Genomic DNA, 17,921 nt, shown 5'->3' with positions numbered 1-17,921 from the left:
TGATCATACAAAGTTGCAACCAAACGGTTTTTATTTTTTATTTAGAAACTTGCATTCCCGTAAAACAATATGAAAGTTACAGCAATCAAAGGCAAAACTTCCGCATCAACTCCATTCATGCAGTCATCTCATCTAAAGGCCACTCCATATACCATCCATATTTGTATAGGCATGTAAAGCATTCAGTGCAATTTGTGTTTGTAGCATTTGTAACAGTTTTCCATTTTACCAGGGGTCTACAATATTTTAACAACAGTTCATGTAAATCGTACCATTTTCATCCAAGAAGTGCAAAACCAAAAATTTCAGCTTTTAAATATTCTGAATGTGTGCAAATTCAATGAATGCTCGGTAGAAGCAAGCAGAGTACACACTTTTCACATCTTTTATATGCAATGTGGGAGAAATTGAACTCTTAGAAGGTATTAAAGGGTTATCTAAGCTATGTACATTCCCTTTTTTCTGGACATTCCCTTGACATCTGTAAATTTGAAATTTCTTTTGAAACATTTTAACATTAGACTCAAAAAAGTAATTAGTTAACAACAAGCAATTTTCCCAATGTGGTTAATCTCAAAATTTGATCTTTCTGTTTTCTCCAAATGTGCACTTTCATCAAAACAGTGATACCTCAGATGACAAAAAGTAGTTGGAGATCAAGATCAGAAGAAGTGTTAAATATGTAGTCCCTTTTACAACATATGTAATAAATACATGACCTTAAATTCAAGCATATGAGGTACCAGATACAGATGTGTATGTTTTTTCAAAACCCATATTATCCATATCTTAAACCCACCTTAGAATATGTCCTGCATCTTAAGCAAGTATGAATGTATTATTTTATATTATATTCTCCAAACATAACATAATACAAGTCCAGGAAATGCAGGTCCAACTTAGCAATGGCAGTGAGACACCAGCAGGGGGCAGGGCAGGTTAACTTGTAGTTTTAGTGCTAGAATTGTATTTGTAGTATGGGGTTCAGTCCAGCTTAGAGCAAAAATTGGTGGTGCCTGCACATCCTAGCTTAAAACTGACATGAGCGGGTTTAGATGGTCTGGTAGCCAGCATGGCTTCTGTTTCTGCCAATGAGGTAGGCCATGATCACTATGAGCACTAGAGCAGCCAAAGCAACGCCCACAATGATGGGAATCAGCATATCATCTTCATCTAGCGCACACACCTCAGCTAGAACAGCAAAAGAGAACAGAAGTTATAACTATCATCTGTATATCAAGATCTAATATTATTTAGCTACCCAAGGTATGTAAGTACCCCTATGTAGGTTAAATAGGTCATATTATAGATTTTCTTTCATTTTTCTTTGAAGGTTCATCAAGAAGTCATAATATAGTTTATGCAATACCATTCAGAGTTCTGAAAGTAATGTTTTTCTTATACATCAAGCTCTTATCTTAAAAGTTCAAGATAATTTTATTCCATATCAGAAGCTTTTAAAGTGATACTCCAGCCAAATATCACAACGGCCCCATGATTTAATCGCCCTCAAGCACTCCGAGATACATATGTCCATCATCTTTTAGACAAACACATTTGGAGTTGTTTTAGTAGATGTCCTTGCTCAGGGAACAACTTTAAAGCCCAAAAAAGTGTATCCATCGTTCACAATAATCGGCTCCGAGGGGTTAAAAAAGGTCTTTTGTGGGTAATTGGTGCCATTTTATAAGAAAAATATTCATATTATAACTATATAAACACTAATAACTAGATTCCGGTAAGAACGCCATCTTGGACTCGTGCGATTCACGAGAGCACATATTAGATGATGGACATAAGTATCTCGTATTGCTTGAGGGTAAGTAAATCATGGGGTCATTTTAATATTTGGCTGGAGTATCCTTTAAGTATAGAAATCAAAATAGAGAAATGTAAAGAAAAACATAAAAAAGTTACCTGATCCAAAATCTCCATTGACGCCAAAAGGTTGCACTTGTAGGTGGAAGGTATTGAGCGAGAAATCTTGCGTAACGTTTAAGGTCTGTTCCTTCCGGCACATATAGGAGTGGCCCAGTGTTCCCACCAAGTAGTTCAGACTGGTGTTACTCACAGAAAGAGGCTTGGGAAAAATAAAAAAGTTCACTAATTTTTTTTAATGAACATGACTAATATTTGTACTATATTACTATATACTATACTTTAAGTATACTATACATTTATACCACGGGGCTGATGAATGCTTGAATGTTCCATGGGTGTTGATTATTTTTCTATAAACCGCACACCTAACTTGTCAAATGTCTTAAAATAGGCACCAGAGCAATGTTTGTGGTAACCGTGGTATAATTTACTCCGGACCATTGAATTATTTGAAAATAACATTATCACCTTGGGTGTGCATTATTTTCTTATAATTCAATGGCCCGTCATCAATTATTCCTTACACACACACACACACACACACACACACACACACACACACACACACACACACACACACACACACACACACACACACACACACACACACTCTTTGCTGCCTTAAATTTTTTGTTGAATCAGTCATTTCAACATATCCTATTATTTATCTTGACTAGAGATGAGTTGTTATAACTTATTACACGGCTCTCTGGAATGCTTGATTCTGATTGGTCAGTTGAGACATTTGCAGGTTCGTTCTTTTCAAATAACAACTGCTCCAAAGTAATAACGCATAGCCGAAACTACTTGTATGTTTTAAATCCCTCCGCGCCAACAAAGATTACTGTTTGGCGCCATCTTGTGACAAACACTGGACAACCACAATTAAGAATGGAAATTTTGACATTCGTTTTAACATGTACGGAAAAAACAAAACATGTAAACAGTGGATAGAAGAACAAACAACGCCAAGACACAGAGAGCTTACTGAGACTGAACTTGACAAAATAGAGCATGACAGCTACGAAGCCATCACACAAAAAAATACAGCATGGGCATTAAAACTTCTCAAAGACTGGCTAAAACAGAAAAAACTGGAGACAGACAAGTATGAAGTAGAGGATCTTAATAAGGTATTACGATCATTTTATGCATCTGTGCAAAGTTTCGCGGAAGGATAAAAATGTTCATTTAAAACAAATATGCCAATAAAATGTTTCAAATTCATATTCATGTCCAGTTTTTTTCTTATGTGGCAAGTAGCCGTGTAATAAGCGGGATAATTATCCCTTACTTAGAAAATGTTGACTTTTTTCACCTATATTTATAAATTGTAGCAACTCATCTCTTGTCATGATAAATAATAGTATGTTGAAATTACTTATAAATCTGAGTTGACTCAACAGAAAAATTTAAGACAGCAAAGATTCATCATTCTAGGTTATCGAAATGGCACAGACATTTTGTATCTGTGCACCCTTTTATGCATTTTTATACTTTAAATTCTACTTAAAGGGGACATTTCACAAGACTTTTTAAAGATGTCAAATAAATAGTTGGCGTCCCCAGCGTACGTATGTGAAGTTCTAGCCCAAAATACCATATAGATAATTTATTACATAAAATTTCCACTTTGTAGGTGTGAGCAAAATGTGCTGTTTTTGGGTGTGTCCTTTAAAATGCAAATGAGCTGATCTCTGCACTAAATGACAGTGCCATGGTTGGAAAGTGCAGATTAAGCGGTGGTATTATTATAATAAGATCCCCTTCTGACATCACAAGGGGAGGCAATTTTTAATGACCTATTTTTTCCACATGCTTGCAGAGAATGGTTTCCCAAAACTAAGTTACTGGGTTTGTGCTTTTTCATATTTTCTAGGTTGATAGAACCACTGGGGACCCAATTATAGCACAAAAAAGTCAGGATCCTTTAAAGGTGCAGTGTGTAACTTTTAGAAAAATCTCTTGACAGAAATGCAATATAATAAACATAACTATATTATCAAGGGTGTATAAAGACCTTACGTAAAGAAACATTATGTTTTTATTACCTTTAGAATAAGACATTTTTTGTCTACATACACTGCGGGTCCCCTTACATGGAAGTCTCCATTTTGTGCTGCCATGTTTTTACAGAAGCCCTTAACGGACAAACTTTGTTTGATAAGTTGTCTCCGATGATGACATGTTTGTCCTGTGGCAGCTACCGTAGCTTCTCTATGCGTTTCAAAAGCAAGGGGTGAGCCGTAGACAAACCGTTGGTTGCAACTCAGTCTGACCACTAGATGCTGCTAAAATTTACACACTGAACCTTTAATATATTTTTATTTAGACTATGGGTATTTTGACTTACTGGACATGTCCGGTAACGCAGCTAACAGCACCAGACCACTAAGATGGTACTTCTTGGATGTAGAATTCTAAAAAAATCAATTTCTTATGTTAGGATGAGTAAACTATGTTAATAAAGAGGACTATGGGTGACATAGGAGGAGAATCAAGACTTACCAAAGAGAAAATGAAGGTCAGAGTAATGTTGTTCTCAGTGAGTATGAGCTTTGCATTGTCTGGCTCACAGGATCCATTTGTTTTAGTCATGTTGGGATGCAGGTTCAAGACCTCCTGAACAGTCTGAACAGCAAGATATGTTCACATTTAAATCTTATTTACAAACAAAGACCATAAAACTTAAAAATCTCTCTATTTAGAAGTAACACTTCAAGGCATTTTTTAAAGATGTAGCAAATTTTATGTATTAAAGAAAAGTGATTATAAGTGATTATCCATGTTTTTTCACAAACAAAAGATGAGAAGTTTTCATGTTGCTCTTTTCAATGTAATAATAATCAATTGTGATCAACAGCAAGGTCCAAATAAATACAAGTGTGCTGTATTCGAAAAACCAAACTTCAAAGCATATTTCTTTGCATAAGAAGAGACTAAAATTTATCAATCCTGCCTTTTGCCCTTCAAAGACATGAGAATGAGTAAATATGGAGATTCAATTTTGGATTAATTAAAACAAGTAAACTCTAGTCTGACAACAACCACTAGCCCACAGGAAAATCGGATTCATTTTGGTCAACACTTTAGGCAAGTACCTTTCCATGAGAGTCAAAACTTATGTTGAGCTGCAGACCCATTCGTGCCAAGAGACAGACAGCGCCAGTGCTATTGGTGATATTGAAGTTGCCCCGCTCAGGAGGGCCAGGGGTTGCTGGAGTGGTTGGAGGAGGGCTGGTTTCGGGAGCAGCCACAGTATGGGAAACATCATTGGTGAAACACTGTTGTATGGATACAGCTGTAATGATGAAGGTTGGGTTAAATACAATATTCATAAACCTGAGTGGGCTAAAGGAAACCCCAATTTGAAATGAAACTTTATATTAAGTTACCTCTTGGGTTGCATGTAAAGTTTTCAAGTTATCTGTATGAATCTCTCAAAGCTACATTTATTTATATTTAGTTCATGTAATACAATTGTTAAACAAATTGTTTTGCCATATTTTGATATGCAAGTAATTACTGACTTATTTATTGATGCAAATTAGGTATAAAATTGAGTAGAAAGGAAGTCAGCAAGACCATACTGTGATTTTCATTAAAGCAAGTTGCTTTGTAAGTCACACGTTGAATTACTAGACCTACTTTAGGCATAGCGTGACAGAAATAAAATAATTATTTATAATGACAAAAAATAACAATAAATAGGCTATATAACACAGGCCCGTATCTTATTATTAACTAACAACAATACAACCAGACTACACAGGCGTTTCTCCAACATTACCAACCAGCCTAAAACGAACTGTTTTAAATACAAATCTTACCCAACAGCAGGCTAAATATCGCTCCGGCGGGCAGGTTTTGTTTGCGGATGATAAGGATCATGTTTCTTGCCAAAGTGAATCAAAACACAGTCGACAGAAACCACCAGACGGAAGGTTATTCAAATCGCGTGCACGCAGCTATAAAACGGTCTTTTGATATTTTTGCCGTGTAATGCGCACACTAGTATTGATGTTTTGCGTGAACTGTTCCTCGGTTAAGTGCCGCTGGTCAGATTTGGTTTAGTTTCTCGTAACCGCAGAAAGAAAACACCGCTGTCATGTGAGAGACTGGTAAAACAGCGCATGAGCACTAATGCGCATGCGCGTCGCGATCATTTATTTTATAGCTTTAATTTAAGCTAACACAAAGAACACATACTTAAATCATCTGCAGCGAGTTGTAATTAATTGTATAAATAATAAACAGTACATAAATGCATTTCATAATAATTAAACGTAAATGACTTTTATAATACAATGCTGTTCTCAGATTAAGTCATAGAAACAAAATGTGTAACTTTGTTAAGCCTTAAACATTTGTGGTAAACTCATTAATGTGAGCAAAATGTACTGTAAAGATACTACAGCACTGATACAGACTATATAGGTCCAGTATATATATATTTACCAGCACAAATAACAAGTGGCATGAGTGATGTAAACAAGTAGCTACATTGAAATAATATTTACTTACATATCGATGCACTGATAATTATATTCATTAATATTATATAATATTACTATAGAATTGGACAGGAAATACCATATAATTTAGCAACACCAAATACAAAACAGCAGGGGGCACATGTACACAAAATAGCATTTGGGGGCAAAACTACCACTTGTGAAATGCAATAAAAAACATCTAGGTGCAGTATCCTGGACAGGGCTTATACTAGTCCCAGACTAAAATGCATGTTTTAGCTGTCGTACCTGAAAACAGCATGCACTGATCTAATATCAGTGCTATTGTTTTGTCTCAAGATGCACAGCAGTAATGTTTTTTGTATGGCATGTTTGTAAAAACACCTAATATAAATAAGGCCTAGTCTTGGCTTAATCTAAACCCTGTCTGGGAAACCACCCCATAGATTCACTTTTTACCAAGTTTGCAATCTCTGATCTGAAAATGTGGCTTGCTTGTGTTGTCGTTGAGCTGTTTGTAAACTAGTAAAACAAATATTTCCATATTAAGTTTTCAATATATTATATTGCAGTAAAGAAAAGTTGTCCGTTTTTTTTTTATCAAACCACACATTCAGCGGAGCAGTAATCCATATGCAACAGTGATAAAAGACAGTTTATTGTTAGCACGCAAGGGTCGGTCTAAAAATATACAGGAAATGCTTTTTCTAAGATGAGAGGACAGAAGATTCAGGCTGAGACCTCAGCAAGTGCATCTCATTCACTGGAAGAGACACAAGACAAAGGCCACTTCCTGTTGAGGTTGCCACAGCTAAGCAGTCAAAACAGAAAGGCTAAAAAACCTTTTGTACATCACTTATCAGGCCAAGCAACAGCAAGAAACATCATCCACATAACAACCTTAGTCTCAAGGAATGTAATGGAAATAAGAAGGAAAGCAACGATTTTGTTTTTGGCAACACACGTGTCCAGTGCAGGTAAAATCAATGACTTTTCTCTTTATCCTTGCACGGGGTACCTTACCCATAACTGCTGTAAAGTTTAGATGGTTATTAATCTATGGCTCTCATTTGTTGTTTAATCTATAGTGTATTTTTGAAATGTAAACATTAGGCACTTTTAGTGCCTTTTATTAAGTTTGCACCTGTAATGGTCTGCATCGAGAATTTGAACATCAAGGCCTTTTAAGCTGCTTTCCCCGTACGCAGCGAGTTTTTATGTGATGTCTGTGCAATACAGTCTTTTGTTTGCCACATAACGCTTAAGACCTAAAGGATGAAGGGTTTGCAGCATTGCTACGCTGTTTGTCGCACACATACCAGCTATTCCAATTCATCTTTATGTTTTAATGTTGTTTCCAAAGATTAAACAAGAGGATTCAAGAAAAGCGAGTCTGTAAGCTATAGCCTCTATTTTAGTGAAACTGGAAACTAAAAATAAAAAAATTAAATAAAAATATAAAAATGTTATCGCTTAGACATGCTCAGTATTTTTTTATCCAGTATTATTGTTAATAACAACATTGACTAAAATGAGAATAATAATTTTATATAAATATTTTATAATATATATAAAACAATTATAAAAGTAATGCTGTTTATAATAACAATTAATAATTGTAAATATTATGTTGTTTTTTTGTGGTTATATACCTAAACAAATGTATTTAATAATAGAAAACAAAAGTGCTTTCTATACTTTCCAGATAAATTCAGTGAGTTTCATATACATTTAACAACAAAGTTGACATTTAGTAAAAGCAGTTTTGTTAAAAAAATAATTAGTATTATGGAAATCTTTTTGTTTTTGTAAATATTATTTTGTCTAAGTCATATTTTTGGAACATACCTGTTTTTTTTTGTAACATTGTACCCGATTAACATTTAAACACAGAGGCAATTAATATATGCTGCAAAATGTGAAAAAGATTAAACTAAAGCATAACAACAAACTAGTTTTCAGATTTTAATTTTAACACTGTAAGATCGAGAAAAAACCTACAGGAAAAAATTCAAGTAACAGACATGAGGATTGTAAATCATCAGCATAATGGTTTATATATATTCTTGAAATATATAATCAGTTTATTAAGCTTATATCCAGTACACCTCCATCAGATGTTTCTGGTGCTGGCCAGGTGACAGGACCAGCTGATCTGTTGGACGTCATCATGTTTACATTTATGTCAATATAGGCCAAATATGTTATTTTCAAATTTTCAGTTTTAATCGATTTGAATCACTTTATTGTGATCATGGTCCTTACATAGAAATCAACTAAAAAAATCAATCCATTTTTATTCTGTGATGTTTATTGGCAAGCTCTAGTGTAGGAATATTAAGAAGTATTAATAACAAACAATGCTAAATCACAGCTTGTAATCATAGAGGAACCATTTTAAATGCCATATAGCACCGATGTAAAACCATATTGTGCTATGTAGAACTTTATGTGGTGCTATAGTTGCGCTATATGACCTCCATATGGTTCTTCAAAGGTGCTATATATAGCACTAAAAATGGTTCTTCTATGGTTACAAGCCAAGAACCACTTTTAGTGCTATTTAGTACCAATTGTTTTTAGAGTGAGTAATACTGCAATACCTTGCTGAAAGGAAGGTTATTATGGGTATGTATAAGTCTTAACCAGGTCCTTCTTTCTGTATGTAATAAACATGCATAAAAAAGAAATTTGTTTGTGTCACTTCAACATGTGAAAAGGTGTGTGGTCAGTTTGTTAACCCTCACCCACTACCCCCCCCCCACAAACACCTTTTTGATCTGCAGTGTGCTCTGTGCTTTTTGCACTTAACTAATCCCACGCAGAGAAACCACTGAACTACATTATACACACACACGCATTGACACAGAGATCATAGAGAGACAGGTAGAGGTACACAGGCCTCTGCTAGCTCTAACAGGAAGGCATGAGTGTAGTTTTTTTGTTTTTTAAGAAGGACAGGGTTGCAAAACTAGCAGGTGTTCTTAATTTAGGACTGCTTAACAAAGAAGAGAGGAAATGAGGTACTACCTTCCATAGCCAGTGATGCAAGCATTGTCTATAATAAACTAGAGGTCTGGTGAACCACAATTCAGCACCAAATGTACCAAAGAAGTGAGAACAGGCTCTCTGAGAAGCAATTGGGATTACTGTAGTTTAAGATTTTTTCCTGTCCTTGCCATCTTAGCATTCTTAAGTAAATCACAACTTTGCATACGAGAAAGGTTTGTATGCTGGCAGGTCTTCAGTCGCGCAATTTACATTAGCAAGACGACATGCAAATTTAACAAATCAGAGCTTTGTGTATAAATAGTGCATGTTAGTTTCAGTTATTTCTTGCATTTTTAACCAATGATTGTATTTCAGCAACACTAGTGAGAGTTTTGCTTACAATATAAAGTTAATTGATCTTATCAATTCTTTTTAATTATCTGGATATTACTGATTTGGAATTAATTCCCTATGTTAAGCACATTAAGTCTCTGTGTCGATTTTTGAGTCTTGTCAGTCTTTGGGAATTAAATTATCATTAGTTCAATTGAAAGTCAAGTTAGATAATGAAAACGGTTAATAAAATCTTGCAGGTCACATTCAATGAGCTCAAGGTGTTTAAATGTGGTTTACCCTTGTTCTAGTAAGGAGTAACAGTAATGAATGCAAGATATGTTGTACGTGCAAGATATGTTTGCATCTCAGCCTTATGCATGAACCTTTTGTAATGTTTTACATTCCAGTCTGCTGTTTGCATTGTGTTTTATGAGAAACTGTAGTGCGTATTGTAAAAACATCTTCATGTTGACATATAAGTAGCTCGGTAACACTTTACAATATGGTTGTATTAGTAAACATTAGTTAATGCATTAACTAACATAAACAAACAATGAACAATATAGTTTTTCAGCGTTAATTGATCTTTGTTTATGTTAATTAATGTCAATAGAGTTACTCATGTTAGTTCATAGTGCATTAACTAATGTTAATAGTTTCAATGTTTGATTTTAAAAATGCATTAGCAAATGCTGGAATGAACATGAAATAAGATTAAATAATAGTGTAGAAGTATTGATAATTAATGTTATCTAATCAATTAACTATACAAAACAACCATATTGTAAAGTTTTACTGTTAATTCAATTTCAATCCACACTCTTTACTAATAATGTTATATGGGAAACATAATGAAACATTCAAAGCGCTTATTTATATTCTCAGAAACTTAATATACAATATCATACAAAGTTTTAGTTTTCTGAAGTAATTTACACTATAATGTAGATTTCTACAGGTTTGTATTAATCGCCTAAATGTTCACTCTAAGAAAGGATGTGTTACTTTTTTACGCATTTTTTGTGTTATGTCATTTAACATATTATTTGTCATTTTGTGTTGAATTTGTCTTCAAATAAATAAAAGGGACAACATAAGATTTGTTGTCACTAAACTAACACAGAATGTGTTGTTTTAACACAACCATTTTTAGAGCATTATACATTCAATTCAATACATTCCAACACCTATATTTTAGAGGTGGTGCTTTTGTCATTTTAATAATTTTTTAACGTGTCATCCTGTGTTTATATGCAAGTTGTAGAGCCAGTTTGATGGGTTACTGACAATAGTTAATCTTAGAAAAACACCCTTGAATGCAAACCAGGCAAAATTTGGACTGTCAGTTAATGTCTATAGATATCTAACTATAGCCCAAGAATAGGTTATGAATATACGTTTAGAAGATGGAAAAGAAATGAAAGCAAACACATTGACTTTGCTTACATGATGGAATATTGTACATCTCGCAAGTTATTTTGACAAAACAACATGTCACCAAATTCAAGGTATTTCAGAGTCGGGTCTATAGTTAGTCTCGGTTATGGTTTGCTGGAAAGTGTTTTTTTAGGAATGTCCAGGTTTAAATAAAAATGACAGAAAGTCAAAGTACGGTATATTTATCAGTCTCTAGAATTGACATTAGAGTCTTAAGATAGAGCTGGTTTCCCACGTGTCTTTTGAATTTGGTATACCAAAAACACACATATAAATCTCACTGCAAATTGTTAACCCTTTCTTGATAAAGTAATGGTAATTTAAATGCACACTTGTTATAGCTTTAAAGCCAAACAAACAAAGCTTCTTAACTTAATGTAAAAACTAAAAAAAAATGCTGGGTTATTTTTAACCCATGCGTTAGGTCAAAAAGGGACAACCCCAGCTGTTTGGTTAATCTAACCCAGAATATGTTTATATTTGACAACCCAGCATAGGTTAAATTACAACCCAATAAGTTTGTCAGTCACTGTTTGACCCAACATAGAGATTTTGTTTTAATGTTTAATCGCCTGGCTTTGTAAATGCTAGGTCATCTCATCTATTTTGATTCTTTCACTATTGTTTTAAATTATTTCATTTTGTTTGCTGTTTTTTACTGTCTATGCACAAAAACCAACTAAGCAGAAGTAGAAATAAAAAACACATTACAAAACATCCATAAATAACCAGAACTTTCGAGTTTTCTGGAAGAGTTCAACATAGTTTTACCATAAAGTTTAGTATTACTAAACTAAATTAAAATTTAGTATTTCTTGACAAAGTTTTAAAAAATGTTTTTGTTCTGTCCGCAGATGCCTCGGCTTCCCTGTACAACCCGGTGTATTGCTATGCGTTAGATGTATTTCTGCTGCTGTATTCAATCATTTTTACTGCTCTCTTCTTCAGAGAGAAGGTAAGCTGTCTAACATGCAGACTTTTTCCGACTGATTATATTTAGGTCATGTTTTATTGTTAACCTGTTCGGTCTTGTATGGTTTAGTTTACAAAGACAAGGCCTGATGCTTCAGACGCTGCAGCCCCGGCGGTTCCTGCCCGTAACCCTAATGAGCCTGTATATACAGTGAGTTATTGCATTATTCATCCAATATCCTGTTAAAGGGATTGTTCACCCAAAAAGGAAAATTATTTTATCATTTAATCACTCTCATGTTGTTACAAACCTGTAAAAATGTATTTGTTCTGATGAACCCGAAGGAAGATATTTTGAGGAATGTTTATAATCAAACCGTTCGTGAGCCCCATTCACTTCCGTAGACTTTTTCCTACTATGGAAGTCAATGGGGCACACGAACAGTTTGGTTACAAACATTTTTTTAAATATCTTCCTTCGTGTTCATCAGAACAAATACATTTATACAGGTTTGTAACAACATGAAAGCGAGTAAAGGATGACAGAATTTTCATTTTTGGGTGAAGTATCCCTTTAAGTTTTTTGAAAACAAAGGATTAAGTAATACATTGAATGATCTATTTTTATTATACTGAACATTTTTATGTCACCACCATAGATATCCATGTCTTCTTAACATATTTGTTTAAATTTAAATTGATATTTTAAAATAAGTAAATATTATTTTGAACAATTGACTAATTATCATTTAATCACGATCACACTTAAGTGATAATTGGCATTATATTGATAACTTTAGGAAATAAATTAAATAATTAATTATGAATACATAATTAATAAATGTAATTATTAAACAATTAATATGAAATAATTATTACAATTAATTAATATGAATAATGAATAAATTAGTCATACATTAGTAATACAAATAATTAATATCAAATTAATAATACAACTAATTAATATTAAATAATTATTCAAATTAATTAATCTTGAGTAATTCATATTTATGAGTATACCAGACTCTTAAATTATATCAAAAGCATGTTAGTAAGTTAAAATGCATTAACAAGAATGACAGAACGTATGACTTTCAAAGTCATGCAAAGGTGATGTTTGTGTTGTATTTTTCAGGACTTGGATTTGCCTCAAATAGGTTCTGATTATCAGCAACTGGACAGACCGGTGAGATATTCTTATATAAAGTTTTACAATAACAATAAAGTACATTATAGAGTACATTATACATGATAAAATTTGTTATGAGCTGTAGTCTCTGTTATTTACCAGGTAATGTACAATAAGCAATAAGGTGCACTTTCTTAAATCTTCAATCAATCAATCAGTGTCTAATCTGTAATATTTACACACTATAGATTAGAAGACGAGAGGAAGAAACTCAGTATCAGGTAAGTCCCAAAATTAGGTACTGTCATTTAAGTAGGTACAGCACTGTGCAGAGATATATATATATATATATATACACTTCAGTATTTTCTGGTTGTAATACACTTTGGAAAATTATTTTATACACTGTCAGATAAAATTGGTCAACATATGTACCCTAGCTGTCACTGGGGCTGTACCCTTTCAAAAAATACACTTTTGTATTTTAAGAGTTCATTTTTGTAGCTCAGATGTAGGAGAGCGGGGCACAACCTGCTTTTCGGCTTTGGCGCTATCATTCAAAATATATTTAAGTAAGATCAATCATTTTTTTACACAATCAACACACACATCTCTGCTACAAATGAACCTTAAAGTTTCTTTGTGGGACCTACAGTTATCGTACATTTACACCGAAAGTGACAGTAATGCAAACAATACAACTTTCCCCATAGGTAGGGTTAATCGTAACAGACAGAGGGTTTGTTGTAACACCTGCTGGATAATTTTGTTTAAACACAAATAATTCAAAAATTCTGTCTATACTAAAGGTGGATATTGTTTATATATATCTGCCTATAATAGATAGATATCCACAAATCCATCCATCCATGATCCTTCATAACCATCCATTAATGCATATAAAGATTTTTTTTGAAAGGGCTGCATTATAAAAAATAATAAAAGTCAGTTATTTCCTCTGGTATTGTATTAACAGTTATAATTTTGACTTAAAGTATTTACATTGTTTTCATTTCATTATCATTGCATACCTGAGGCTTAATTGTAACATTGTGGTACAACTTACCGCGCTGTGTAAAAATGTTTTCAATCCCAGTTATCAGTTACTAGAAGTTACTGACATGTTTCAAAATGGTGTTATGTTTTAGATAACAAGACAGTGAATAAGTAAGGAGTAATTGACGATGGGCCATTGAATTATTAGAGAATAATGCACACCCAAGGTGGTTATGCCGCGAAGCGAAGTGCCGTTACACAGCGGGTGTGCATTATTTTTTAAATAATTCAAAGGACTGGAGTCAATTATACCACGGTTACCACAAACATTGCTCTGATGCCTATTTTTAAGACATTTGAATAGTTAGGTGTGCGGTTATCGAAAAATGATGCATACCCATGGAACATTTCTCAACCAATCAGAATACAGCATTCAACAGACCCGTGGTATAAGAAAATAATATAAGGTTGGATTTGGTGAATTATACACCCAACTCGGACATAAAAAAACATAACAAAACCACTCTTTTTCAATATCTTAATGAAAACACATCAAAACTTTTCACAAATTCACAGAAGATCATCTTCTGACAGAAAAAGACCAAAAGATTGCCTGTATAAATATGTAAAGTAGCCGTGTTACAATTAACCCAGGTTAGTTTGCGCCCACCTCACCCTTACAAATTGGTACAAAAGAGTGCATATTAGCACCTCAAATATACAAACAAGTATCTCATATCTCTACTTAATGGTACATACTCCATTAGGACCTTTTTGAAAGGTCACTGCCTTAGTGACAGCTGAGGTACATATTTCAACTAATTTTTCAAACAGTATAATGCTGGATCAATACTGCCCTCCTGTGGTGATTTGTATTTGTGCTCTTTCCTTGATGAATTGTGTATTCATTTTGTTTGGTGTATTTCCTAGGAACTAAGAGGACAATCAAATGATGAATACCAAAAAATAAACACCAAAGTAAGTTCATTCATAACCATAATAGGCTTTAAGAAAAGTGTGTTTTTTTATTATGCAGCAAATTACATATTTCCTTAATGCTGTTCATAGCTAATTGTTGGATTTCTATTTCTATACAGGCTCGCAAACCTAAGAGCAAATCTAATGAGGTACCTTCATCACACACACCCAATAGCCTATAAATAACTCTTTTCTACATAAAATCATTCTACGTAATGTAAATAACATTTTGTGAATATCTTTAATATTGGCGGTGTAATCAAACTTTGATGCTTGTTATCTCAGAATTTGATTTTGAGACTTTAGTCTGGTTTTTACAGACAGAGTCACAAATATATGCAAAGTTGTGAGAGCTTTTCAGAGAAGTCCCAGCAGAGTAACCACAAAAATTATTTATTAACTAGAGACATTCGACTAAGGACAACCAAAAAATGACCAAGTCTGTAAAACCTATGCATGTGCCTTTTTTAAAATGATGATATAATAATAAATAATAAAAACTGTTAAAAGAGACTACATTTATGTATGCTTGGTAGGGTCACTTATGCTTTTTTGATATTTGGCCACATTTTAGAATAGCAGGAAACTCATTAAAACTCTCTCAAAGTAAACTTTTGAAGGAATATTTTGACTTGTAATATATATTTGTAACAAATATTTTATTTCTAAAGAAAAATAAAAAAACAAATCTAACTTTCTAATCTAACATTTACTTTCTTTTTCAGCTTTCTTTCAGTAGTCACACTTTTCTTACGATTTATAAAAATGTACTTATGGCATTTTATCAACCATGCTTTCAGTCATTTTATTAAGTGCTTTTATTATTCAGTCATGTATCAGTTATATCTTGAGTTTTCTCCTTTACAGGCTCGAACGGGACGGAGAAGAGAGGGAGCTGAGAATATGGAGATGTACGCGCTTCCCCAATAACACCATCTTACTAATTCAGTCCAAACTCAACTCAAACGACACAAATAACTGCCAACAGATACATTATCATGTATCTCTGTTAAATGTGTTGATATATTTTACTGTATTTCTTAAAGGGACACTCCACTTTTTAAAAAAATATGGTCATTTTCCAGCTCCCCTGGAGTTATACATTTGATTTTTACCATTTTTAAAACAATTCAGCTGATCTCGGGGTCTGGCGCTGCCACTTTTGGCATGGCTTGGCATAATCCATTGAATTGGACCATTGGCATTGCGCTAAAAATGGCCAAAGCGTTTTGATATTTTTCCTATAAAAAATTTGACTCTTCTGTAGTCACATCACGTAGGCCCGACAGAAAATTTGAAGGACAAGTTTGGTATTTTGCACTTGAAGCCCTGTTTTCGGATTGTGTATGATGAAATGGAACGGTTTGACTGAAATTTCGACATATGCGGCTGCCCCGAGAGTTTTCGGGTGTTTGTTGTTTCACCTCCCACCTCTACGGTGGGTGTATGGGTGCACTGGAGCAGTCCTTCCTAGAATGCATTGAGGTTTCGTTTGCAGGGACGTGGGACTCGCCGAGTGGTCGGGGGTGTTCACTGGTGTTCTCACACAGGAATCGCTGCAAAAGATGCTTTCCAACAGGTGTTTTACCATTCGTTGTAAACTTGTCGACCTATTTTTCCAAACGCCTCACACCCGTACATTCTTCCGCTGAGAGCTTGAATAAAAGACACACCAGCCCAGTGGGTGTTGATAATCCACCTTTGCCAATTGCAAGAATACAAACAAAGTTCCCGGCGCGGAGTAATACCGTACCTCACAGCACATCTAATACAAGTCAATGGAGTTGGACAAAACTACGATAAAACCTGTTGGAATGCGTCTTTTGCAGCGATTTTTGTGTGAGCATGTCGGTGAACGCCCCTGACCGCTCGGTGGGTTTCACGTCTTTGTGGGCGAGGGTTTGGTGCATTTTGGGAGGGATTGTTCCTGTGCACCTGTATAGCCATTGTGGAGGTGGGAGATGATGCAGGGAACGCCCGAGAATTCTTGGGCCAGCATCATGTGTCCAAGTTTCGGTCTAAACCGTTCTATTTCATCATAAACAATCTGAAAACAGGGCTTTGAATGTAAGATACCGAACTTGTCCTTTAAAGTTGCAATTTTCTAAGCCAATATGGCTAGGAACTATACTCTCATTCTGGCGTAATAATCAAGGACTTTGCTGCCGTAACATGGCTACAGCAGGCGTAGTGATATTACGCATAATATCGTCGCGTAATATCATTGCATTCCTAGCCATATCTGCCTAGAAAACCGCAATTTTTAATTGTCCGTCGGTCTTAGAACACAATGTAACTACAGAAGAGTCAAGTTTTAAATAGAGAAATGTCGAAACTCTTTGGTCGTTTTTGAGCGCGATGCTGGTGATCTGATCGGATTCAGTGGATTGTGCTAAGCTATGCTGGAAGTGGTACCGCCAGACCCGGAGTTCGGCTGAATGGATTCCAAAACGATAAAAATCAAACTGTTTAACTCTAAGGGAGCTGAAAAATTAGCATATTTTCTCAAAAAAGTGGAGTGTCCCTTTAATTTCTTCATAGTTTGCCTGTATTTTGTTGCCTTGTGTATATATCTATGCAACATTTTGTTAAAAAGTTCTTGAATGCTTTAACACATAAGCACAGATAATGATGTACTGGACTTCCAGGTCTAAGTAGGTAGCACACGCTGCTGTCATTTCTATATATTTTGTGTGTGAGACTAAATACACTTTTTACTGTATTACTGCGAAATGTAAAGCCAAAATAAATGCTGATTTAATAGCAATGGTTGATCTGCAACATTA

The 17,921-nt window shown here is 34.4% G+C and overlaps 2 protein-coding genes across 2 annotated transcripts; one reads left to right on the top strand and one right to left on the bottom strand.

Moving 5' to 3' along the window:
• Window positions 1-24: 24 nt before the first annotated feature.
• On the bottom strand, window positions 25-6,021 carry lamp1b (lysosomal associated membrane protein 1b). Its single transcript, XM_073855282.1, has 6 exons — window positions 5,712-6,021; window positions 4,983-5,182; window positions 4,390-4,512; window positions 4,238-4,301; window positions 1,918-2,085; window positions 25-1,191 (listed from the first exon to the last, which is right to left on the bottom strand). Exons 1-6 carry the CDS (start codon window positions 5,770-5,772, stop codon window positions 1,052-1,054), a joined length of 756 nt encoding a protein of 251 aa, XP_073711383.1. The 5' UTR covers window positions 5,773-6,021; the 3' UTR covers window positions 25-1,051.
• A 552-nt stretch (window positions 6,022-6,573) lies between these two features.
• cd247l (CD247 antigen like) lies at window positions 6,574-17,902 on the top strand. Its single transcript, XM_055214953.2, has 8 exons — window positions 6,574-7,333; window positions 11,975-12,075; window positions 12,163-12,243; window positions 13,168-13,218; window positions 13,410-13,442; window positions 15,088-15,135; window positions 15,255-15,284; window positions 16,003-17,902. The coding sequence occupies exons 1-8, from the start codon at window positions 7,069-7,071 to the stop codon at window positions 16,063-16,065; spliced, it is 672 nt and encodes a 223-aa protein (XP_055070928.2). The 5' UTR covers window positions 6,574-7,068; the 3' UTR covers window positions 16,066-17,902.
• The last annotated feature ends 19 nt before the right edge of the window (window positions 17,903-17,921 follow it).

Source organism: Misgurnus anguillicaudatus, chromosome 17, assembly GCF_027580225.2.
Source record: "Misgurnus anguillicaudatus chromosome 17, ASM2758022v2, whole genome shotgun sequence".
NCBI lineage: Eukaryota > Metazoa > Chordata > Actinopteri > Cypriniformes > Cobitidae > Misgurnus > Misgurnus anguillicaudatus.
Note: the sequence above shows the minus strand (reverse complement) of the source record. Positions and strands in the feature narration are given on the sequence as shown.

Excerpts from the sequence above, each read along its gene's own strand:
- lamp1b (XM_073855282.1), bottom strand. The coding sequence starts at position 5,772 with ATGATCCTTATCATCCGCAAACAAAACCTGCCCGCCGGAGCGATATTT. Across the intron at positions 4,513-4,982 it reads GTTTTGACTCTCATGGAAAG|ACTGTTCAGGAGGTCTTGAA; the intron begins GTACTTGCCTAA and ends CTTGCTGTTCAG. Across the intron at positions 4,302-4,389 it reads TGACCTTCATTTTCTCTTTG|AATTCTACATCCAAGAAGTA; the intron begins GTAAGTCTTGAT and ends TGATTTTTTTAG.
- cd247l (XM_055214953.2), top strand. The coding sequence starts at position 7,069 with ATGAGAGGACAGAAGATTCAGGCTGAGACCTCAGCAAGTGCATCTCAT. Across the intron at positions 12,076-12,162 it reads CTCTCTTCTTCAGAGAGAAG|TTTACAAAGACAAGGCCTGA; the intron begins GTAAGCTGTCTA and ends TGTATGGTTTAG. Across the intron at positions 13,219-13,409 it reads ATCAGCAACTGGACAGACCG|ATTAGAAGACGAGAGGAAGA; the intron begins GTGAGATATTCT and ends TACACACTATAG.